The 25,597-nt window shown below is 39.2% G+C and overlaps 1 protein-coding gene and 1 pseudogene across 1 annotated transcript; both read right to left on the bottom strand.

The window, feature by feature from the left end:
• Window positions 1–12,648: 12,648 nt before the first annotated feature.
• On the bottom strand, window positions 12,649–15,390 carry LOC138909321 (uncharacterized). The gene is made up of 3 exons (XM_070200506.1): window positions 14,646–15,390; window positions 13,343–13,469; window positions 12,649–13,087 (listed from the first exon to the last, which is right to left on the bottom strand). Exons 1-3 carry the CDS (start codon window positions 15,388–15,390, stop codon window positions 12,649–12,651), a joined length of 1,311 nt encoding a protein of 436 aa, XP_070056607.1.
• A 4,839-nt stretch (window positions 15,391–20,229) lies between these two features.
• Window positions 20,230–23,849, bottom strand: LOC104118850 (UPF0481 protein At3g47200-like; annotated as a pseudogene).
• Window positions 23,850–25,597: the final 1,748 nt, after the last annotated feature.

The following is a 25,597-nucleotide window of genomic DNA, read 5'->3' as shown; positions in this document are numbered from 1 at the left end:
CTCTTACTTAGGACCAGTTCTCTCAGCTCTTCCTAGAGAAGTGTCTGCCTATCACATTGAAAGTGGAGCATCGCCGTCAGTTCGAACGTCTCCAGCAGAGCAGTATGATTGTTACTCAGTATGAGACCCATTTTGTGGATTTGGCCCATCATGCTATTCCTCTGCTTCCCACCGAGAGAGAGAGGGTGGGAAGGTTTATTGACGGACTTTCTCAGCCTATCGGATTGCGGATGGCTAAGGAGACTGGGAGTGAGATTTCTTTTCAGGCAACTGTCAATGTTTCCAGGTGAGTCTTGATGGTTTTAGCTTAGGGGAATGGTCGGGGGTCAAACAAGAGGCCTCGTCATTTCGGTGGATTCAGTGGAGCCTCATCTGGAGGCCGGGGTACTTGTGGCAGAGGCAATCCTCCTAAGTCATTTCATTCAGCACTCCAGGCATCCCACGGTGCCTCGTGTGGTCGTGGCCCTCAGATGCAATATTCCGACCAGCTAGCCTATAGTGCACCACCAGCTCCTATTAGTGCACCTCCACTCCAGAGTTATCAGGGTGGTTACTCAGGTTGACAGGGTCAGTTTCAGGGTCAGCAGTCATAGCAGCTGAGGTTATGTTATACTTGTGGTGATCCGAGGCACATTGCTAGATTTTTTCCTCGGTCAACGGGCATCTCATAGCATCAAAGTTCTCGTGCCATAGTTCCGACACCAGTTGTTGCACCACCTGCTCAGCCAGCTAGAGGCAGGGGTCAGGCAGCCAGAGGTAGAGGTGGAGGTGAGGTCGTTAGAGGTGGAGACCATCCAGTTAGAGGTCGTCCCAGGGACGTAGTTTAGGGTGATGGGGCCCAGCCCCGGTGTTATGCTTTCCCATCCAGGCCTGAGGCTGAGTCATCTGACATTGTTATCACATGTATTGTTTCAGTTTGTAGTAGAGATGCTTCAGTTCTATTTGATCCGGGGTCTACTTACTCCTATTTGTCCCGTGATTCTTTGAGTGCTTCTATGTATGTGTCTACACCGGTGGGAGATGCTATTGTTGTAGATTGTGTTTATCATTCGTGTGTGGTCATCATTGGGAGTCTTGAGACTCGTGTGGACCTTCTACTTCACGATATGGTTGATTTTGATGTCATACTAGGTATGGATTGGCTGTCACCTTATCATGCTATATTAGATTGTCATGCCAAGACGGTGACATTAACCTTGCAGGGGTTGCCTCGATTAGAGTGGAAAGGGACTCTTGGCCATTCTACCAACAGGGGTATCTCTTATGTGAAGGCGCGGCATATGGTCTAAAAGGGGTGTCTAGCTTACTTGGCTTATGTCCGTGATTCTAGTGCGGAGGTTCCTTTCATGGATTCAGTGCCGGTTGTTCGTGAGTTTCCCGAGGTGTTTCCTGTAGACCTGCCAGGGATGCCACCCGACAAGGATATTGATTTCTGCATTGATTTGGCTCAAGGAACTACACCCATTTCCATTCTGCCATACCGCATGGCCCCGCCAGAGTTGAAAGAATTGAAGGAACGGTTGCAAGAATTGCTTTATAAGGGCTTCATTAGACCTAGTGTCTCGCCCTGGGGTGTACCTATGTTGTTTGTGAAGAAGAAAGATGGATCAATGAGGATGTGTATAGATTATCGGTAATTGAACAAAGTCACCATCAAGAACAAGTATCCATTGCCAAGGATAGATGATTTATTTGATCAGCTTCAGGGTGCCCAGGTGTTTTCGAAGATTGATTTGAGATCTGGCTACAATCAGTTGAGGATTAGGGCATCTAATGTCCCTAAGACAACTTTTCGGACTCAGTGTGGGCATTATGAGTATCTAGTGATGTCATTTTGGCTGACAAATGCCCCAGTAGCATTCATGGATTTGATGAACCGGGTGTTCAAGCCCTACTTGGATTCCATTGATGATATCTTGATCTACTCCCACAGCCGAGATGAGCATGAGCAGTTATATGCTAAGTTCTCAAAATGCGAGTTTTGGTTGAGTTTAGTTGCTTTCTTAGGTCACATTGTATCAGCAGAGGGTATTCAGGTGGATCCTAAGAAGATTGAAGCAGTTCAGAATTGGCCTAGACCCATATCAGCTATAAAGATCTGTAGTTTCTTATGGTTGGCGGGTTATTACCATCGATTCATGGAGGGGTTTTCATCCATAGCAGCCCCATTAACCAGGTTGACCCAGAAGGGTGCCCCGTTCAGGTGGTTAGACAAGTGTGAGGTGAGCTTCCAAAAGCTCAAGACAGCTTTGACTACGGCACCGCTATTGGTGTTACCCACAGGTTCAGGATCTTATACAGTATATTGTGACACATCTCGTATTCGTCTGGGTGCGGTATTTATGCAGGGTGGCAAGGTTATTGCATATGCTTCACGGCAGCTGAAGGTTCACCAGAAGAATTTCCCTGTTCATAATCTAGAACTGGAAGCCATTGTTCACGTACTGAAGATTTGGAGGCACTATCTTTACGGCGTGCCATGTGAGGTATTCACGGATCATCGGAGCATGCAGTATTTGTTCAAGCAGAAGGAGCTCAATTTGAGATAGATGAGGTGGTTGAAGCTATTGAAATACTATGACATCACCCTATTGTATCATCCCGGGAAGGCCAATGTGGTGACCGATGCTTTGAGTAGAAAGTCAGTCAGTATGGGTAGCCTTACATATATTCACATTGGTGAAAGAACGCTTAAATTGGATGTTCAGGCCTTGGCCAATCAGTTCGTGAGGCTGGATGTTTCTGTGTCCAGTCGTGTTCTAGCTTGTACAGTTGCTCGGTCTTCTTTGTTTGAGCGTATCAGAGATCGGCAATATGATGACCCCCATTTGTTGGTCCTTAGGGACACAGTACGGCACGGTGATACCAAGCAGTTTACTATTGGAGATGATGGAATTTTGAGGATGCAGTGTCGTGTTTGTGTGCCTCATGTTGATGGACTTCGTGAGTTGATTCTTGAGGAGGCCCACAGTTTTCGGTATTCTATCCATCCGAGTGCCGCCAAGATGTATCAGGACTTACGGCAGCATTATTTGTGGTGGCTAATGAAGAAGGATATAGTTGCTTATGTAGCTCGGTGTCTAAATTGTCAGCAAGTAAAGTACGAGCATCAGAGACCTGGTGGTTTGCTTCAGAAGATAGAGATTCCTAAGTGGAAGTGGGAGCGTATCACTATGGATTTTGTTGTTGGACTCCCACGGACTCAGAGGATGTTCGATGCATTTTGGGTCATTGTGGATAGGCTGACCAAGTTAGCGCACTTCATTCCTGTGGTAGTTACCTATTCATCAAAGCGGTTGGCAGAGATTTACATTCGTGAGATCGTCCGTCTTCACGGTGTGCCCAAGTCTATCATTTCTGATCGAGGTACGCAGTTTACCTCGCACTTCTGGAGGGCAGTACAGCATGAGTTGGGTACGAAGGTTGAGTTGAGCACAACATTTCATCCTCAAACGGACGAACAATCCGAGCGCACTATTCAGATCTTGGGGGATATGCTTCGCGCATATGTTATAGACTTCGGAGGATCGTGGGATCAATTCTTTCCCCTTGCAGAGTTTACCTACAACAACAGCTACCAGTCAAGTATTTAGATGGCTCCCTATGAGGCATTATATGGTAGGCGGTGTCGGTCGCCAATTGGGTGGTTTGAGCTGGGGGAGGCTCGGTTGTTGGGCACAGACTTAGTACAGGATGCCTTAGATAAGGTCAAGATTATTCAGGATCGACTTCGCACAGCTCAATCTAGGAAGAAGAGTTATGCCGACCGTAGAGTTCGTGATGTTACATTCATGGTCGGGGAGAGAGTGTTGCTTCGGGTATCACCCATGAAGCGTGTCATGAGGTTTGAGAAGAAAGGCAAGTTGAGCCCTAGGTACATCGGACCTTTTGAGATTCTAGAGAGAGTGGGAGAGGTGGCTTATAGGCTTGCGTTGCCACCTAGTTTAGCAGTTGTCCACCCGGTATTCCATGTGTCCATGCTTCAAAATTATCACGGTGATCCGTCCCATGTGTTAGATTTCACCCCGGCAAGTTCGCCAGTTGAGATCAAAGAGTTACCCATCAGCTCGGGTACAATGGAGAGGTCAGTCTGTAGAGGCAGCTACTTGGGAGTCCGAGTCCGATATGCGGAGTATATATCCCCACCTTTTCACCAAATCAGGTACTTTTCTATGTCCGTTTGAGGACGAACGGTTGTTTTTGAGGTGGAGAATGTAATGACCCAAAAGGTCACCTTATGTTTTAGAACTCAATTCTTCTCTCTTAAGCTTTAAAAATCTCATTTTTACCACCTCGATTTGCGTGCACAGTCCAGGCGTGTTTCCGGAAAGCTTTTATGTTAAAAATTACTGAAAATAAGAATTTTTACCTTAAAAGGTTATTTTAGTTGACTTCGGTCAATATGTTTGGTAAACAGGCCCGGATCTGTGTTTTGACGCTCCCGGTGAGTCTGTATCGAATTATGGGACCTAGGTGTATGCCCGGAATCGAATTCGTAGGTCTCTAACTTGAGTTATGAATTTTTTGTGAAAATTAAAAGTCTTAAAATCTAATGTCTTTAAGAATTGATTGATATTTGGCATTGTTAGTACCGGGTTTGTATTTTGGTTCCGGAGCCTGGTACATGTTCATTATAATATTTAAGACTTGTCTATGAAATTTGGTAAGAAACGGAGTTGATTTGACGTGATTCAGACGTCCAGTTGAGAAATAGAAATTTTAAAGTGTTCTTGAGAATTTCATTTGATTTGGTGATAAATTCGTAGTTCTAGTAGTTATTTTGGCTATTTGATCACACGAGCAAGTTCGTATGATATTTTTAGACTTGTGCGCATGTTTGGTTTGGAGCCCCGAGGGCTCAGGTTAGTTTCGGATAGGCCACGGGATGTTTGGACTTTGGAAAATCTGATTTTCTGCAGATTCTGGTGTTCTGGCATGTCCTTCTTCGCATTCGCGAAGGTACTCTCGCAAACGCGAAGAGTAAACTGGTCAGCTGGAATATTCTTCTTCGTGAACGCGAAGGCTTGGCCGCGAACGCGAAGCGATTGGGGAGTTATCCTTCGCGAACGCGACCAACTCCTCGCGAATGCATAGTGTTAGGCACACCTGGGGGAGAGTCAGTGATCGTTCTTCGCGAACGCGAGCATAGTCTCGCGCGCGAAGGCCAGGGAGAAGTAACAATCGCGAATGCGAGCAGGGTCTCTCAAACGCGAAGGCTTGGTAGCTCTGATCTTTACGAACGCGACAGTGGCCTCGCGAACGCGATGCACACTGTCGCCCAACACTTAACAGAATCCAAACACGGGATTTAGCCATAAATTCATTTTTCTCAAAAACCAAACGGACTAGAGGCGATTTTCAAGAGTTATTTTCTTCTCCAAAGTGTTGGTAAGTGATTCTAAACCATTTTCTTTCAATTACCCATTTCATTTCATAAAGTTTCAACCAAAAATCTAGAGTTTTCATGGTAGAATTTGGGGTAGAAACTAGTGATTTCGAAAATTTGGGGATTTAGACCTCAATTTGAGGTCGGATTCCAAAATTAATTATATATCCGGGCTCGGGGGTGAATGGGTAAATGGATTTTAGTATGAACTTTGAGTTTTGACCAAGCGGGCCCGGGGTCGATTTTCGACATTTTGGAGGAAAAATTTTGGAAATTTAATTTATGCAATATAATTAATTCCTTTAACAATATTTGATATTATTGAGTCATTTTTAGATAGATACGAGTGGTTGGAGGTGAATTCTAGAGAAAAAGCTGTGATTGAGAATTTAGTGGTCTTCGGAACAAGGTAAGTGTTGTGTCTAACCCTGACTTGAGGGAATTAGGAACCTCAGATTATTTGCTATGTGAAATTTATGTGAGCAGCGTATATGTGAGGTGACGAGTACTTATGCGCCGCCAATTTACCTGTTTTCTCTGTTTTCTCCCGTTTTTCTTATATTGTCTCTTTCCTATGCCTAATTGTTACATGTTTAGACTAGTGTTGTTAAATTGATCGTTCTTGTGATATTTATAGATTCTCTGGTGATAATTGATTATTTATTTCAAAGTTGAGATTGATATTGTGGAACTAAATATTGAAGTAAGGCTTGTACTAGTTATTCTATCTCCATGTTGTTATTTATGCATTGCATTATGGTAAGGGAGAGTGTTAATGCACGAAGGGTGATGCCTTGCCATATTGTGAGTGTTAATGCACGGAGGGTGATGCCGTTCCATATTGTGAGTGTTAATGCACGAAGAGTGATGTCGTGCCATGATATGAGAATTAATGCACGAAGGGTGATGTTGTGCCGTTTCTATTGTGTTTATTGTGAGATTGAGAGTAAAAGCATGAATGGTGATGCCGTGCATTTTTCCTTTATTGTATTCGTTGTTTCTGTTGATCCATAGTATATTGGTTGTATCAGTTATTATTTTGTTGTAATTCCTTATCTCGTATTTTCCCGAGCATGTTTTCCCCTCCCGATATTTTCTGTCTAGCTCTTCATTACTGTTATTTGTATATACACTGTTAAATTGTACAGGTTGATTTGTAGGTGCCTTGCCTTAGCCTCATCACTATTTCGTCGAGGTTAGGCTCGACACTTACCAGTACATTGGCACGGTTGTACTGATGCTACACTCTGTACTTTCTATGCAGATTTTGGTACCGGCTCGGGTTGATTGAGAATTTGCTATTGGACCACTATCTGGAGACTCAAGGTAGATCTGTCGGCGTTCACAGACCTTGAAGTCCCCGTCTATCTTTTCTGTTCTACTGTTTCTTTCATTCAGACAGTTGTATTTCTTTCAGACTATTACTTATAATGAATTCTAGAATGCTCGTGAATTGTAACTCCAAATTCGGGTGGTAGAAATTAATGTAGTTTTTACATTATTCCGCACTCACTATATTTCATCTTAGCTAATTATTATCATTTACTTAATGGGATAAGGATTGGTTTAGTGATTCTCTAACGTTGGCTTGCCTAGCAAGTGAAATGTTAGGCGCCATCACGGTCCCGACGGTGGGAATTTCGGATCGTGACAAATAACTATATGGTTGTAAACTTTAAAATATGGCTATATTTGCAAGTGCAATGTGGTGTATTGGACTGTGCTTTTTGTACAAATCTCTCATAACCTTTTTCATAATTACCCCTTAAAGTCGTTAGTTTGATAGTCTTCACTCCTTGGACGACCTCAACCAAAGGAGGTATGGTACAATTACTGCCATGTGAATAGTTTCTGTCAACGGGACGGTGACATGACTTAATAATTAAATATATTTATTGTTTGAATTCATTAATCTTTTAGGATCATTTATTCATCCCAGTTTGTTAAAAAACCTATTTGTAACTCAATTATGTATGCTAAATGTTTTTATTTGGCTTAATATAATGGAGTTTCATTGATTTTTTTTAAAGAAATTTGGCTAAAAAAGAAGATTCAATTAAACAATTAAAACAAATCCCCATTGCATTTAAAGTTGAATAAAATAAATACACGTTTAAAAGTATTTCATTACTCCTATTTTGGTTAAGAATAAAGGAACTCTAGCAAAACATATTCTATAGATTTCGCCCGAAAAAAGTGAACGGTTGGGATATACAGTCGTTGCATCTAAGTAATTAGAAATATTAAAGAAAATTTACAATTGGAATTAAACTTTTTTTGGTTAAAATGCTTTTAAATAATGGAGCTCTAGTCTAATTTTTAATATCTGCGTCAAAAAAGAAAAATTCACAATGAAAAACAAAATATCGATTACATTCAAAGAAGAAATAAAAAGATATACACATTGAAACTCTAATATTTTAGCTAAAACGTTTTATCGCTAAAAATAATTAATTTCAATTGTCTTTTTTTTTTTTTTTTTTACATATCTGGCCCGAAAAAGAAGAGATACATACTTGGAACAAATATCAATTGCACATAAAGAAACAAATATATAAAAATACAAACTGGGATAAAATGGGCACAATGTATTAATAAAAATTAAGAAGAAATGCGCTATTGGAACAAATTAAATATTGTATATGGCTAAAACTTTAAACCAGATTTTTTTATTTTACTTTACTCTCACACACCTAAAAGGCTAAAAGAGAGTATATTTTGCCATGTCAGCATTCAGCGGGTGAAGGATATCAACGTGCAAAGTTCTTGAAAGTTAATTAAGACTAAAAATAGTCCAGGTATGCACTAAATAAACCGTGTTCCGATGTATTCCGATGTGTTATACATTTATTTTTTTGATATCATATATTGGTATTTTCAGTATTTATTTTATTATCTTTGACTTCAATTATTTTCCAAAAGAAAAGAGAGAAATAAGATTTTTTTTCGTTAGTTTATGCATGTAAATATGACATTTTAGTTAGTTTTTCGTTATTTCATGTTTGTCTAATTAAAACTAATGATGATGAAAAAGCAAGAGAACCAATAAAATTCTTCCACCTCCCAATTAATATTCCGCCCTATCCACCCGTAATAACCTTACATTCACACACTAGCACATTTTAATTTTGATATTTTCCAACAAAGGTTCCCTCACATTGACAGCACACACATTTTTACATACTAGTATCTATGAACGTGCGTTGCACGTTAATAATGGCACGTGACGATTTAAACATTTATTTATATGAAGAACAATAAAATTTAATTAATGAGAGAAATTTTATGTATAATATTACAACAATCATCTAAATACCGATATAGTAGCACCACTCGGCATATACAAAATAGTTTTTCAAAACCCGGAATATCACTAAGTCACAAGCTGCTATAATCTATATAGCTCTATACAAAAGTCTGAAGATAATAAGGAAAGTCTCTAGACGAGGGAGTAGAAAGGGACTCAGAAGATCTGCGGACACAAGCAGAAATACCTTGAAGTCTCCTAGAATCAGCAGCACGCACTAACCCCAAGTGTGATAGCTCGTACCTGGATCTGCACACGAAAAACATGTGTAGGAAAGGGCATGAGTAAATATAATAAATTAAACAGTAAAAGATATAAGTAGAATTTAAGGTAACACAGTTAAAGAAATTCTCGAAAATTTAACAATTAAGGGAGCTCTCGGCTCAAAACAAGGTAAACACAGTGAAAAATCTCTCGGGATACCGTCCCGTAGTTTCAAATGAATATGCAGTACAGGGGGATCTCCCGGAATACGTTTGTAGTCTCAAAGTAAATATGCAGTGCTGGGGGATCTCCCGGAATACGTCCATAGTCCCAAAGTAAATATGCAGTACAGGGGGATCTCCCGGAATACGTCCGTAATCCCAAAGTAAATATGCAGTACAGGAAGATCTCCCAAAATACGTCCGTAGTCCCAATTTAAATATGCAACGCAAGATGAAATGACAGGTATGACATCGAGTTATACAGTTTATACAGGACAAAGATAAGGCAAATAAGAACTTCACTGAACATGACGCACAGAATGTCAATTAGGCAGTTAAAACACGTAAGTATGCTTTTTTAGTCTAAAGTACACAGTTAAACATATTAGTACAATTAATAAGAGAAGCAATTTATGATTTTAAAAGGTTAAACATGATTTTTGTAATAATAGCCCGTGTGCGTACTCGTCACCTCACGTACACGGCGCCCACACACCAAATAATATCAAGATATCCTAAGGGGGAAGTCCCCCACACAAGGTTAGGCAAGCCACTTACCTCGAACCGCGTAAATCAACTTGATATCACGTTCTTGCCACGAGTATCCGACTCCAAATGGCCCGAATCAATTCAAAACAGTATAATACCATGAATATGCGCTAATGGAGTGAATCCCACAAGAAAAACTACAAAATTAGGCCAAAACTCGAAATTGGCTCAAACTCGCCCCCGGGGCCCACGTCTCAAAACCCGACAAAATTCACGAAACTAGAAAGCTCATTCACTCACGAGTCTAACCATATCAAATTTACTAAAATCCGACACCAAATGGTCCTCCAATCCACAATTCAAACTTCCAAATCCCTAGTTTTCAACTTCCAATTTTCACCTTAAATACACATTAACTAGGTGAGAAAATACATGGAAAGGCAAGATTATTGACCAAAAATAAGCACAAGTAACTTACCTCAAGAAATGCCTCGAAAATGCTCTCAAAAATCACCCCAACTCGAGTTTGCAAAGCCAAAAATGGTAAAAATCGCGAAGCCCTTCAGTTTTAATCACTGCCCGGGTATTTCCGCACCTGCGGAACATGGGCTCGCACCTACGGGTGTGCTTGTGCGGAAAACATGTGCATCTGCGCAACTTACTTACCCCATCTTCCTTCGCACCTGCGACGAAAGGGCCGCACCTGCACACGCGCCTGCGGACATCCCTTCCGCTTCTGCGCATCTTTCGCATTTGCGAACATGCTTGCACATTTGCGGGCATCGCAGATACGGAACTTCCTCGCACCTGCGACCCCAGGGAAACTCTCGACTTCTCGCATCTGCGCCTGCAAGTCTCTCTTCTATGAGGCCGCACCTGCGGACTCCCCACCGCAGGTGCGAAAACACCAAAACCAGCAAAAATCAGAAATTCCTCTAAGTTCAAGCTTTGATCCGTTAAGCACTCGAAACTCACCCGAGGCCCCCGGGACCTCAACCAAAATACCAACCAATCCTAAAACACCATGTGAACTTAGTCAAGCCCACATATCACATCAACTAACGCTAAAATCACTAATCACCCTCCAATTCATACTTAAAAAACTTGAAACTTCAAATTCCTACAATCGATGCCAAAACCTATCAAACTACGTCCGAATGACCCCAAATTTTTCTCACAATTAATATTCAACATTACGGACCTACTCCAACTTTCGGAATAGGGAAATGACCCCGATATCAAAAATTTCACTACCGGCCCAAAACTCCAAAAATTCGACTTTTGTCATTTCAAACCTAAATGAGCTACGAACCTCCAAAACACAATTCGTACATGCTCCTAAACCCAAAATCACCTAACGGAGCTAACAGAACCGACGGAATACCATTCCGGAGTCGTCTTCACATAGTTCCGACTACAGTCCAAATATTAAGGCTTAAGCTCTCATTTAGGGACTATGTGTTCCAAAACACTCCGAAACTCAAAACCAATCATCCCGGCAAGTCAAAATAGCAGAAAAAGATTTGAGGAAAGCAGTTAATAGGGGATCGGGGATATTACTCTCAAAATGACCGGCCGGGTCGTTACATCCTCCCCCTCTTAAAACAATTGTTTGTCCTCGAACGAGTATAAAAACATACCTGAAACTGTGAAAAGATGAGGGTACTGGTTGCGCATATCCTGCTCGGTCTCCCAAGTCTCCTCCTCCACCGGCTGACCCCTCCAATGGACCTTTACAGAAGCAATATTCTTTGACCTGAGCTTTCTGACCTACTTGTCCAAAATGGCTACTGGCTCCTCAACATAAGTTAGATCTTTGTCTAACTGTAGTGAGCTGAAATCCAATACATGAGTCGGATCACCGTGATACTTCCTGAGCATGGACACGTGGAATACCGGGTGAATTCCTTCTAGGCTGGGAGGCAAGACAAGCTGATAAGCAACCTCCCCAACTCGCCGCAATATCGCAAAAGGATCAATGAACCTCAGGCTCATCTTGCCCTTCTTCCCGAACCTCATGACACCCTTCATAGGCGATACCCGAAGCAAGACACGCTCACCAACCATAAATGTCAAATCACAAACCTTACGGTCTGCAAAACTCTTCTGCCTGGACTAGGCTGTGCGAAGTCTCTCCTGAATCACCTTCACCTTATCCAGGGCATCCTGGACCAAATCGGTACCCAACAATCGTGCCTCGCCCGGCTCAAACCATCCTACAAGGGACCGGCACCGCCTACCATACAAAGCCTCATACGGTGCCATCTGAATGCTGGACTGATAACTGTTATTGTAAGCGAACTGTGCAAGTGACAAGTATTGGTCCCATGACCCTCCGAACTCCATCACACGGGCACAGAGCATATCCTCAAGAATCTGAATCGTGTGCTCGGACTGCCCATCTGTCTGAGGGTGAAAGGTTGTGCTCAACTCCACCCTAGTACCCAACTCCTGTTGTACGACTCTCCAAAATTGGGATGTGAACTGTGTACCTCTGTCAGAAATGATGGATACTAGAATACCATGAAGGCGGACAATCTCTCTGATATAAATCTCAGCCAATCTCTCTGAAGAGTATTTAGTCAACACTGGAATGAAATGGGCTGACTTGGTCAGCCGATCCATGATCACCCAAATCGCATCAAACTTTCTCAAAGTCGTGGAAGTCCAACTACAAAGTCCATGGTGATCCGCTACCACTTCCACTCTAGGATCTCTAACCTTTGAAGTAATCCACCTGGCCTATGGTGCTTCTATTTGACTTGCTGACAGTTGAGACACTTGGCCACAAACTCAACTATATCCTTCTTCATCCTCCTCCACCAGTAGTAGTGTCTCATATCCTGGTACATCTTCGCGGCACCAGGATGAATGGAGTACCGCGAGCTGTGGGCCTCCTCGAGAATCAACTCTCGACGCCCATCTACATTAGGCACGCAGATCTGACCTTGCATCCTCATCACACCGTCATCATGAATAGTCACATCTATGGCATCACCTCGCTGAACCTTGTCCTGAAGAACTTGAAGATGTGGATCATCCTACTGGCGCTCCCTGATACGGTCATAAAGAGAAGATCGAGAAACCACACAAGCTAATACCCGACTAGGCTTTGAAATATCAAATCTCACGAACTGGTTGGCTAAGGCCTGAACATCCAAGGCTAAGGGCCTCTCAGCTGCTAGAAGAAATGCCAAACTCCCCAAACTCTCTTCCCGGCGACTCAAGGCGTCGGCCACTATATTGGCCTTCCCCGGGTGGTATAATATAGTGATATCATAGTCTTTAAGTAGCTCCAACCACCTCCATTGGCGCAAATTTAATTCCTTTTGCCTGGACAAGTACTGCAAACTTTGGTGATCAGTGTAAATCTCACAGGGAACACCATAAAAATAATTACGCCAGATATTCAGGGCTTGAACAATAGCTGCTAACTCGATATCATGAACTGGATAATTCTTCTCATGCACCTTCAACTGTCTAGACGCATAGGAAATCACCCTACCATCATGCATCAATACCGCTTCAAGGCCAATCCTCGAAGCATCACAATAGACAATGTAGGACCCCGAACCTGTAGGCAATACTAATACTGGGGCTGTAGTCAAAGCTGTCTTGAGCTTCTAAAATCTCTCCTCATACTCCTCGGTCCACCTTAACGGAGCACCCTTCTGGGTCAGCCTGGTCATAGGTGCTACAATGGATGAAAATCCTCACACAAAGCGACGGTAATACCCCGCCAAACTGAGGAAACTGTAGATCTCCGTAGCTGATGACGGTCTAGGCCAACTCTGCACTGCATCCAACTTCTTTAGATCTATCTTGATCCCATCACAAGTCACTATGTGGCCCAAGAATGCCACTGAATCAAGCCATAATTCACACTTAGAAAATTTTGCATACAATTTCTTCTCCCTCAAAGTCTGAAGCACGGTCCTCAGGTGTTGCTCATGATCTTCCCGAGAACGGGAATATACCAGGATGTCATCAATAAACACGATGATGAAGGAATCAAGATAAGGCCGGAACACACTATGCATTAAATGCATAAAGGCTGCTGGGGCATTGGTTAGCCCAAATGACATGACAAGAAACTCATAGTGACCATATCTGGTCCTGAAAGCAGTCTTCGGGATATTCGGCTCCCAAATCTTCAACTGATGATAGCCAGAACGCAAGTCAATCTTAGAAAACACCCTGGCACCCTGTAACTGATCAAATAAATCATCAATGCGAGGCAAAGGATACTTGTTCTTCACTATAACCTTGTTCAACTACTGATAATCAATACACATACGTATAGAACCATCCTTCTTCTTTACAAATAAGACCAAAGCACCCCAAGGTGACACACTGGGCCGAATGAAGACCTTATCAAGCAACTCCTGCAACTGCTCCTTCAACTCCTTTAATTCAAGAGGATCCATATGATATGGAGGAATAGAGATGGACTGAGTGCCCGGCAACAAATCAATTCCAAAATCAATATCTTTGTCGGGCGGCATGCCCGGAAGTTCAGATGGAAACACATCTAAGAAGTCCCTCACTACTGGAACTAACTTAACTGTAGGGGTATCAATACTGGCATCTCTCACATAGGCCAAATACGCATCACACCCCTTCTCAACCATTCGCTGATCTTTAAGAAATGAAATGACCATGCGGGGAGTATACTCTAAGGTACCTCTCCACTCTAATCTCGGGAAACCTGGCATAGCCAGCATCACGGTCTTAGTGTGACAATCAAGAATAGCATAATGGGGCGACAACCAGTCCATGCCCAAGATAACATCAAAATCTACCATGCTGAGAAATAACAAATCGACTTTGGTCTCAAAACCACTAAGGGCAATCAAACACGACCGATATACGCGGTCCACAACAAGAATATCTCCCACGGGAGTAGATACATAAACAGGGGAACTCAATGAATCCCGAGATATCCCCAAGTATGGGGCAAAATAAGAAGACACATATGAATACGTAGAGCCTGGGTCAAATAATACTGATGCATCCCTATGACAGACGGGGACAATACCTGTGATAACTGAAACTGAAGCAACGGCCTCTGAATGGGCTAGAAGGGCATAGTGCCTGGCCTGGCCTCCCCCTCTAGGGCGACCTCGACCTCCCCGACCTCCCCGACCTCCACCTCGAGCTTGCTGAGGAGGTGGGGTAGCAGCTGGTGCTGGAAGAAGGGCTGGAGGACCTGGTGGAGCGCGTGGAGGCTGATAAGTTTGTGGAGATGCACCACTCCTGGCTCTACGGCAATCTCTAACCAGGTGACGAGTATCACCATACTCAAAACAACCTCTCGGAGGATGCGGCAGCTGAGACTGACTCGGACTTGGTCTACTGAGCTGGCTGGTAATAGTACCTCGAGTAGGAGGCATACTGTATACTGGCGGTGCATAATAAGGCTCCTGAGGTCTAGGAGGAGCTAGAACACCACTGGCTGCTGGAAGAGCTGAATGAACAGGGCGACTCACAAAACCCCTACCGTAGCGTGTTGCTGGTGCACGAGCTCCTGAATAATGACCAGTCTCTCGAGACCTCTTGGCCTCTCTCTCTGTGTCCCGGGCTAACATGCCATCCACTCTCCTGGCAATGCTCACTGCCTTCTGATAAGTGATGTCCATCTCTAACTCACTGGCCATACTGGTCCGAATACAGGGGTGGAGTCCCTCAATGAAGCGTTGAACCCTCTCTCTGACTGTAGAAACCAGAGCTGGTGCATAGCGAGCTAACCCACTGAAACGGACTGCATACTCCAACGCAGTCATAGAACCCTGACGCAACTGCTCGAATTCTGCGCGCCAAGCATCCCTGAGGCTCTGAGGGACATACTCACGCAAGAACATCTCTGAAAACTGAGTCCAAGTGAGTGAGGTTGCCTCGTCCGGACTACTCAGCTCATAGGCATGCCACCACTGATATGTTGCTCCCCTCAGCTGGAAAGCAGTGAAAGAAACGCCACTCGTATCCACAATGCCCATAGTGCGGAGAATACGATGACACTCCTCAAGAAAACCTAGAGCATCATCTGAAGCTAGTCCGCTGAAAGTAGGTGTGTGGTACTTCTTGTACCTCTCAAGTCTGAGCTGCTCTGCCTCAGAAGCAGCTACCCTGATCTCATGCTGAACCGGAGCCACTGGGGACATAGGAATATACTCTGGGGCCTGATCAACCTGGACCCTCTGCTCAAGGGTACGGGCTGCGGGAGTATGTGCCCCTCCCCCGGCCTGAGATATAGCGGGAGCTATCGGAAATAGTCCAGCCTGAGCCAGAGTGCTGAACATGCTCAAGAATTGAGCTAAAGTCTCCTGGAGGGCTGGAGTAGCAATAGGGATCTCCGGCGCTGGCCCTCCAGCAGGAGTTGCTGGGGACTCCTCTGACGCAGCTCTCGCAGGTTCTCGGGCTACACTGTGTGGTCATCCTCAACCCCGACTCCGACCTCTGGTGGCTCTGGCAGGGGGCTCAGGTGCCTGATCGTCGGTCCTCCCATTGCGGGTCCTCACCATCTGTGAGAAAGAATAGAATAGAATCTTAGAATTTTTTTGGTGTCAATAACTCGCACGACAAAAAAATCAAAGAAATATAATTGTTATTAACAGTTACATAGCCTCCCGAAGATAAGTACGGACGTCTCCGTACCGATCCGCGAGACTCTAATAAACCGGCTTGTGACTCGCGACTCCTACGAACCTAGTGCTTTGATACCAACTTGTCACGACCCAAATTATCCCTCTGAAAGGAGTCGTGATGGCACCTAGTCTTTACGACTATGTAAGCCTAAAACACCATGCGAACTTAGTCGAGCTCTCAAATCCCATCAAACAATGCTAAAATCACGAATCACCCTCCAATTCAAACTTAAAGAACTTGAAACTTCAAAATTCTACAACCGATATCGAAACCTATCAAATCACGTCCGATTGACCTCAAATTTTGCACACAAGTCATAATCAACATTACGGACCTACTCCGACTTCCGGAATCGGAAAACGACCCCGATATCAAAAATTCCACTACCTTCCCAAAACTTCAAAAATTCGACTTTCGCCATTTCAAGCCTAAATGAGCTACGAACCTCCAAAACACAATCCGGACATGCTCCTAAATCCAAAATCACCTAACAGAGCTAATGGAACCAACGAAATTCCATTCCGGAGTCGTCTTCATACAGTCCGACTACGGTCCAAATCCTAAGGCTTAAGCTCTCATTTAGGGACTAAGTGTCCCAAAACACTCCGAAACTCAAAACCAATCATCCCGGCAAGTCACAATAGCAGAAAATGATTTGTGGAAAGCAGTTAATAGGGGATCGGAGCTATTACTCTCAAAACGACCGGCCGGGTCGTTACAATATTATATTAGCATAATACATGAATTTAAAATAAAAGGACATCATCAAAACTTATGCAAATGATCAAATTGTCATGTTAGTTAGATAATTATATATTATAGTTTAAAATTATTTAATGTGATAGTATCTTAACGAACACTTCTTTGTGGACAGTATTATTTTGTATATGTTTCCTCCTAATGCGTTTGTTGCTCTGCTTTAATCAGAACTCTTGTTGTCGATCTTTATATCCCTTTTGAAAGTGCAACATACAGTTGTTCGTGCAAGAAAATATATTGTAGTAAATATAGTCCAATATTTAGAATGTTTGTCCTTATGCTATTTATTATACTTACAAAACATAAACATACTAAAATTATTTTCACACAAATTTAAAAGGACATTCCTTAGTTTCAGAAGATGAAAGTTGAATTGAGGGATAAGAATATACTTAGAAACATATTAACCAGTATCATAATTTTTGCATGTATGGCGTTATAGTCAAAACTTCTATATATCATATGTGTGCTATTACATAAGCTATTCGGCGTATTTCAGTAGCATGACAAGCTTATTTTTCTTCAAAATTAACCTATATATACAATGGGAGATCAATTTTAACTTAGTCTACTATATATACAGTGGCACTAACATAAGTAAGAAATAAGAAACTTGACAACAAACATATATGGTGGAAGGTCATTTGGTATTAAAGTATTTAAGTATTCTTCATGCTACTAATTATTAGTATCATTTTCTGCTGAGTCAAAAACTGAAAAATATTTTGTTTTTACTATAAAATTTTACAATCAACCTTTTATTTAGTTGATTAACATATTTATTTTTGTTAGCTATGATATCTTTTTAATTCTATCATGCGATTTGCACAAGTTGCATTTTAATTTAATGATATAATTTTTTCTCTTATTAAATGCACTACTATTACCATTGGGATTGATAACCAAGTGTTCAGGAAGAACCAAATCATCTTTTATTGGATGATCTTCTTCGTTTCCGACACGAAGCAAGAAGACACTGAATATTGGATCTATTCTTACTTTATATTTCTTGTCAGTTGAATATTTTTCGTTGAGGCCAGAAGTATAACTTTGGTAGGCTAGCTTTTACAGTCTCTGCTTTTGTCGATTTTGGAACTACTGGTAATACTTGACAAAATCACCTCCCAAACCATTAATTTTTCACCAAACGGTTTATTAATATCCAATATATGTCTAGAACTCCATGCAATTATTTCGATCGTTTGACACTTAACTATAAGTGCTTCATCCCATATTATCAATTTTGCTTTCCTTATAAATTTAGCACAATTGCGCTGCTTTGATATATTTGTGATGGTTATTTAAGTTGTTTGAAGAGGTATATCAAATTTAAAGTGGGTGGTCTCAAAATAAAATCGTTGTTTGTACACCACTTGTTATTATTGCTAACAGTTTCATGCATATTGATATGATATTTGCAAGTAATGCATAACATAAAAATATTATTTCGACTCCGCCGGAGGCATCTACAAAGAATAATCCCATTATACCAGAGTCGACTCTTTATAAAATAGTCTTGAAAACTTGTTATTATTTATGATTTAGCTTTGATTGTGCTTCCTCAGACACTTGTATAACATTTTGATTCTTAATAATATATTAACCTTTTTACTTTGTGTTCTAACGCTCTTTTTATGGAATAAATTTATGTACCCGAAGATTTTTTTTAACTTGAATAAAAATTTTACTCATATGATGAATTCAAAAAATAATTGAATTGGATTCTCTTGCTAAATAATTAATTCAACGATTTAATTATTTGGTTTTAGCATAAAAAATAATTTATTCTATATTGATTCAGATCTTAATATTAGTTTATCTCTTATTTTGAATATTTAATCTTAATTATAATATTATCCACCATAAATTTTATTTTTAAAGAGTAAAAGATTGATATGACATTTCACTTTTATATCTTTATGGTTTAGAATCATTAGTGGTATTGACTCTTACCAACCATTTTTTTCTTTTTTTTCACAAATTTATATTCTTAAATATTTTTTTAATTGTTGTTTAATAATTGGGTATTTTTTAATATTACACAACAAATTGATAAAAAAAAATATTATTTGAGTAGGAAAATAGTTCAAATATAATATAAAAATATATTATCGTGGGGGTATTTTTTCCTCACAATTTTAACTCTTTATGTGTTTTATTTAATATTACTTTTATTTTTTCTTCGCATTGGACATTATGTAGTGGTAATGTATTGCCAATACGGAGGATTCTTATAAAATTAATTTTATTAAACCTTCCTACATATTTTTAAAAAGAATTTAATAGACAAAATTTTAATAATTTTAAATATTAAAAATTAGCATAGAAGATATTGTAATCCAAAAAATAGGTTATTGCAGTTATGTCATTTCCTTATGAGTTCTTTCGTTTAATATTTTAGGGCAATTTGATATATTAATATTGTATTTATACTTTTATAATAATATAAGCTCTCATTTTTCTTAATGGATTTGGACAATATAATACATTCTCAAATTAAATTAGTAATAGGACATTATAATACGTTTTTAAATTAAACTGGTAATAGAATTTTTTTTATGGATTAGACAACCCGGAAATAATTATACTAATAGGATTCTTAAAGTTAGTCATGTAGGATTCCTAACATGTAGTATTATGTCCTAAAACTTATAGGATTATAAGGCTAATATCTAGAATTCTGGTTAATATCCTTTTATTATGAGCTATTATGCTTAAAATTATAAGGTTATTTTTGTAAAACCGACATTGTATTCATGCTTTTATAATAATATAGATTATTGGTTATTAGCGTTTGAGGAATTTTTTGCTAACGAAAGGCCCATTTCTCACTCTCTATTACTCGATTAATACAGGAGTTAGATTAATACTTGATGTGTTACTGTAATTTATTCTTTAAAAGTATGCTCACAATAAAATTATCTTGAGTTTGCATCGTTATCTTCATTATAATGTGGTTAGTTATCCTCTGTTGCATGAGTCATTTTTTAGTCATCATAAACAACTTCCCTTAGATAAAGTATATGCTCACATAAGCTTGTTTTCCCTAAACATTGCGAGACCCTTATTATCAGTAACGAAAATAGATGGTAAGGATTGATACAACTGACCCAATTACTTTGAGATTGAGGCGTAATAATAGTTGTTTATATTTTTGCTACAAAGAGATAAGAGGTTGATAATTGAAAATCTGCTACTTCTACGAACACACAATCAGAGAAAAGAAAAGACTTTCATTTTATTATAGTTCTCAGGCCATTAATGCACAAGCTTTGATGCAGTAAATTGCATGTTTGGAGTTGTGAGGAAACTCTACAATGGAGACATTCAAACTACTTAACACCACCTGTGAAAGCTAGAACGGTCTGTATAGCTGTGAGTATGAGGAGTATGACGGCTCCCACAGTTGAAGCTCCCGCCCAAGGACTGTTAAAATAATTGTGCCTCAAACTTGCCTTCATTCGGTTCCATGGTTTTTCACAATGTTGAACTAACATCAAGTATTCTTGTTTGTAATAGAAGTCATAAGAAATGGCAACCCCTTCCCCAATTTTGTTAAAAAGGCTAGCCACTCTTTTGTCCTCTCCTATCTCGTTCTTGATGATTCCTTTCTGGCGAAGCAAACTCACATCTTTGTCCGAGTCGATAAGATAATCCATAAAAATGGAAAAATCACTGAAATATCTAGGATGTATATCAGATGATTGTTGTTCGTATGCTATAAGATTTCTCAGGATCGTCTCTGTACAGTCAAAGACTTCAAAACAAGGAATTGTCATCACTCCATTCTCAAATTTAATGTCAAATAAACTTGTGTTATCTCCAAGGTCGTGATCTTCCTCCAATCTTCTATAGATTTTTCCAATTTTTTAAAATGTAACTCCAGCTTCGCGAAGCTCTGTTGCATTCGGCATGTTAGCATCCCATGTTTGGTGGTCCTTATCATTTGGCATATTTTTCAATCTAACCATTTCTAAAGGATTCCAACATAAGCTTTTCCTGCAATGTTCCATTTCCAAACCAGGGCTTTCAAGAGTAAGACTAGTTTTCTTCTCCAAAGGGTGACATGACATATGTACTAGTTGAAGTAAATGTTTAATGTTTTTGGCATCACTTTCAATCTCAAGAATGGATGCAGGACTCATCTTCAAGAAGGAAGAATTAAAGGTCTCTTTCACCAATTTTATGAATGATACTATTGGATTCAGTGGCGAAGGGAGTTCGGGTGAACACGCTTCCGCCCCCCTAAATCCGCCCCTGATTGGATCCATTGTCATGTTGTGAAGCTTAGTGAGGACAAAGAAAGGAAGTTGGTTTTCTAATAATAACAAATCTCGATGTACTTGACCATCTATGCAACTGTAGGGGATAATAATATCTTCTTCTGTTGGCTTCCTTCCATAGCGCTCTCGAATAAACTCAACTATAAAACAACCATCAACCAACAACATTTTCAAAAATTGACCAGTATTGTTTTCACTATAAATATCCTCTATATCATCATAACACTTTAGTGCCTCATCCTTAAATTTCTCCAATTCACTAATGCAAGTTTTCACATCAAGCCCTACTTTTCTCCTAAGAAACCGTTGTAGGTAAGGCAATTTATAATTCTCCATTGAGCGTAGTTGTGAATTCTTCTTATGGTAAGGACCAATAGAGACCAACATTGGCTTATAAGCATTTGGATTTGATTCACTTAGCCCCACACTTACTTTGAATATGGTACAAGATTTGGTAGATGAATGGTACAAATCTAAATATATTTCATCAAGAATTTGATTTGTCTCTATTAATTGATCCACATTCCTCCCTTCTTCTATCTGAAATTAATGGAAAAGAGTCATAAGAGTTTCAAGCTAAATTACAAAAGTTTGAGGTTAAAACTGCGTGAAAAGGAAGTATAAGCATAACTTCTTTATATGACAGAGTTGGATGTACATAGGTCGGTTTGACGAAAACACAACAAAACAAAAAGGGCAGTCTGGTGCACAAGGCATTTCATGTTCACACAGGGTTCAGGGAAGGGCCACACCCTAAGGAGTGTGATCATTGTGATGTAGACAATCTACCATAATACCAACCTTAATGACTGTTTTTATGGCTCGAACCCGTGGCATATAGATCATATAAAGACAATTTTAGCGTTGCTCTAAGGTTCCCCTCCACAAAAATAAAATAAGATGAAAAGGTAATGCTTGTACATGTTGAGGGAGAGAGGTGGGGAGATACCTCATGTTCCGTAGTTTGATGAAGCAGTGGAGTTCGACAATTTATTGGGGTAATCTCAATAGTGTGTGCCATCCCTCTTAAATAGCTTTCTTGAACTGTAATTCCTATAAATAAATAAAAACAGACCGGGTTAAAATGGTATGGTATCAAATTCTTTTTAATTTTCTAGACATAGATGGCTATTATTAATAATCAAATGACTTGCCATAACCTGTTAGAAATTTTAATTCTTAGATTGAAAGAGCTAAATGGTTCGATAAAAAAATAAAAACATCAGGAAGGGTACATTAATTTTAATCAGTTGAAAACACATACCTCTATTATCCATATCTGAAACTTTATGTACGTTGTCTTTTTATATCATCCCAAATTAATGGAAATTTGAGGGAGTATTAGACTTTTCTACTCTTTAAGAAAATGTTGTGTGATTAAATTAAAATTATAAAAATTGAGTACGGGCAAGTTTCTAAGAGAAAGTTATCGGGGAAAGTAATTTTACAATCAAGTGGGAAAAACATATTTGGCCACCGCCCTTAGCTATTCTGATCATGAATGTGCGTGTGGTGCCATTTAATTTTCCTTTTTTCTTTGTTGTAATTAGGCCACAAGCCAATAAAAACTGCCATATGTATGTTACAGAATGGGGTATTTGTCGGTCAATACGATACGGTATTTGAATATTTAGTTCGATATTTTTGGTATTTGATTTTTTTAAATGCTATACCAATATTATATTTAATTAATTTGATATGATTCGACTTTTCTCTTTCGGCTACGGTTAGTTTAACCTGAATATTAATTAATGCATAAAGCCTCGAGAAACTAAAAGCACAAACATTTTCAATAAGGTGGATGATGTATAAAAAATTTAAAGTTGTAACCGCATTTTCGAAAGAACACACAATCTAACGATTAGTAAGAGTCTTAAATCTAAAACAAAATTATGAGACAAAATATATCCATTAAGGGCTTGTTTGGCCAAGCCGCCGAAAGTAACTTATTTTAAAAAATATTTTTAATCGAAATTGCTTGTCAAAAGGGTGATTTGAAAGAGTAGCTATTTATGTTTGGATAAATTATTGGAGAAGTACTTTCGTTAGTTAATGGTTTGGCCAATATTTTTGAAAAGTGCTTTTAATCGTCAAATTATGAAAAAGGAAGTTACTACTAGTTAATTTGGTAAAGATGAATTTTTTATTTGGCTAATCTTGTTCTAAAAGAAATTAAAAATACTTATTTTTGGAGAAGCTACTTTTTTAGTTTCCACTTAAAAACTAAAATATATTTTTTATTACTACTCAAAAACACTTATTTATTCGCCATAAACTTGGCCAACACTTTCATTGTGTAAAGTAAGTGCTTTTTAAAAATAATTTAAAAAATACTTTTGACCAATTAGAAACTTGACCAAAGAATATAATTTATTTATATATGTTTAGTATAGAACGAGAAAATTGCAAAAAATGACCTTTTTGGTTTGGCTGTTTCTTCTTTCGTTGGTTTGATCTCTTGCTTCTCCTGAACGATGAGAGCTGGCCTGCAAAGTTATAAGAGGAATCAAATCAAATATTCATATTATATAATACAGATAATCGAAAATATCTGATAGGTAGCCTTGTTTTGACCTTTCAACACAAAATATTGTTGGCCAATGAGAGAAGATAATGAGAAATCCGTTGACTCCAAGTCAATGGTTATTTTCTTTGTTTGCGTCAATGGTCTACGATGATAGAAGCTGGTAGAGAATGAGAAAAGTCAATGATTATTTTCCTCATGTTATGAAAATAATTATTGTGGATGTCCATTTATTACCCCGCTATAAATAATTTTTCTGAAGAAGATTATCCATTTAGTACTCTGTTGAAGTTTACTACAAGCAACTGATGCATGCAGGTTGCAAGCAGCTCAATGAAATGATTTGCAGCAGCTTCTTATTAAACAGGCAAGTTGCAAGCAGCTCATGCAGACAACTTACAAGCAGCTAAAGAAAAGCCTTGCAACTACTTCCTGAAAAGCCTCGCAGCTACTTCCTTTCTTCTATAAATAGAGAAGCTTTCAGTTTATTATGTACAACAGTATGAAGTTGAATAAAAATATCAATCTCCCTCTATACTTGTCTTCGGTTTCTTTACTTTACAGTCTTTATTTTATAACACGTTATCAGCACGAGACTCTGCTATTTTGAGCACTTACTTCGAATTTGATTTCTATTTCAGTGTTCATCTCCGATGTAAGGCGACACTCTTATGTCCGTGGTTAGCTCTTGTTCATAACGAGCATCATAAGGCAGATTATATCCTTGAGGTGGTTAGTTTTTCGTCTTGGCAGTAGTGATATAGATACACTTACATCTGGTGTGGCCAAATTTGCATAATTTAATTTGAGCCTTTTGCTTATATTTTAATATCATTATCATCGCTTGCTTGGTTATATGTTACGTATATAGTACCTATTTTGGTATTTGTTTTCATCTTACTTATCTTAATAAAGGATTACAAAGTGGAAAATATTGTTAGATCCACTTAAACTCCAGCAGAGTTTGCAAGAAATATACAACCACCAGAAGTGGTTATGTTTCGTATATCTCATTGTAACTAAATTTTGCTAACCACCAGAAGTGGTATATACCTATGACCACCAGAAGTGATAATTTAGGCTTTCTATGGTTACAATTAAAAATAAGCTAGAGAAATATTCTTTATATTACATGCATGCCTCGATTTGCTCCTGAAGTAGTAAATATTTTAAAAGAGGTTGAAGCATCACAATTGATGTGATTAATGCACGTTCAGATAATTATATTCGATTTTCTGAAGAATGAGAATTTTTGATAAATATTAATCCATTCCCTGAAGTGAATGTGATAATATTAATAAAGTCGTAAATATGAACGTGCTCTTGATGTAAATATATTATAATTCACCTCCAGAAGAGGTAATATGATTGAGAGAATATATACTCAATTTTTCGTATTTCAATTTGCTCCTGAAGAAGTAACTCAATTGAAATTTTCTCTCGAAGCAGGAAAATATTGTGAAACTGTGTCTTTCTGTGCGTAAATAAAATAATGAGCTATTCAAAGTTATTTTTGAAGCACATTTTCATTCCTTGTAGTGAATGAAGAAATACCACAACTCACCTCCAGAAGAGCTAGAATAACATATGATATAAATATTATTTTTATGGCATAAAGATCATTGTCGCACGTACCTGTTGTACGTAAAACATCTTGGATAATTTTATTAAGTATCATTCTAAGGCAAAATCATTCTTGTAGAATGCTTTCTACTACAATCACATTAATATATTATGGTTAGTTATTGAGTTCCCCGAAGGAAATAACAACTCGTATAT

This window comes from Nicotiana tomentosiformis, chromosome 4 (genome assembly GCF_000390325.3).
Source record: "Nicotiana tomentosiformis chromosome 4, ASM39032v3, whole genome shotgun sequence".
Classification (NCBI taxonomy): Eukaryota; Viridiplantae; Streptophyta; class Magnoliopsida; order Solanales; family Solanaceae; genus Nicotiana; species Nicotiana tomentosiformis.
The sequence above is the reverse complement of the archived record's forward strand: the minus strand, read 5'-3'. Positions and strand labels throughout refer to the sequence as shown.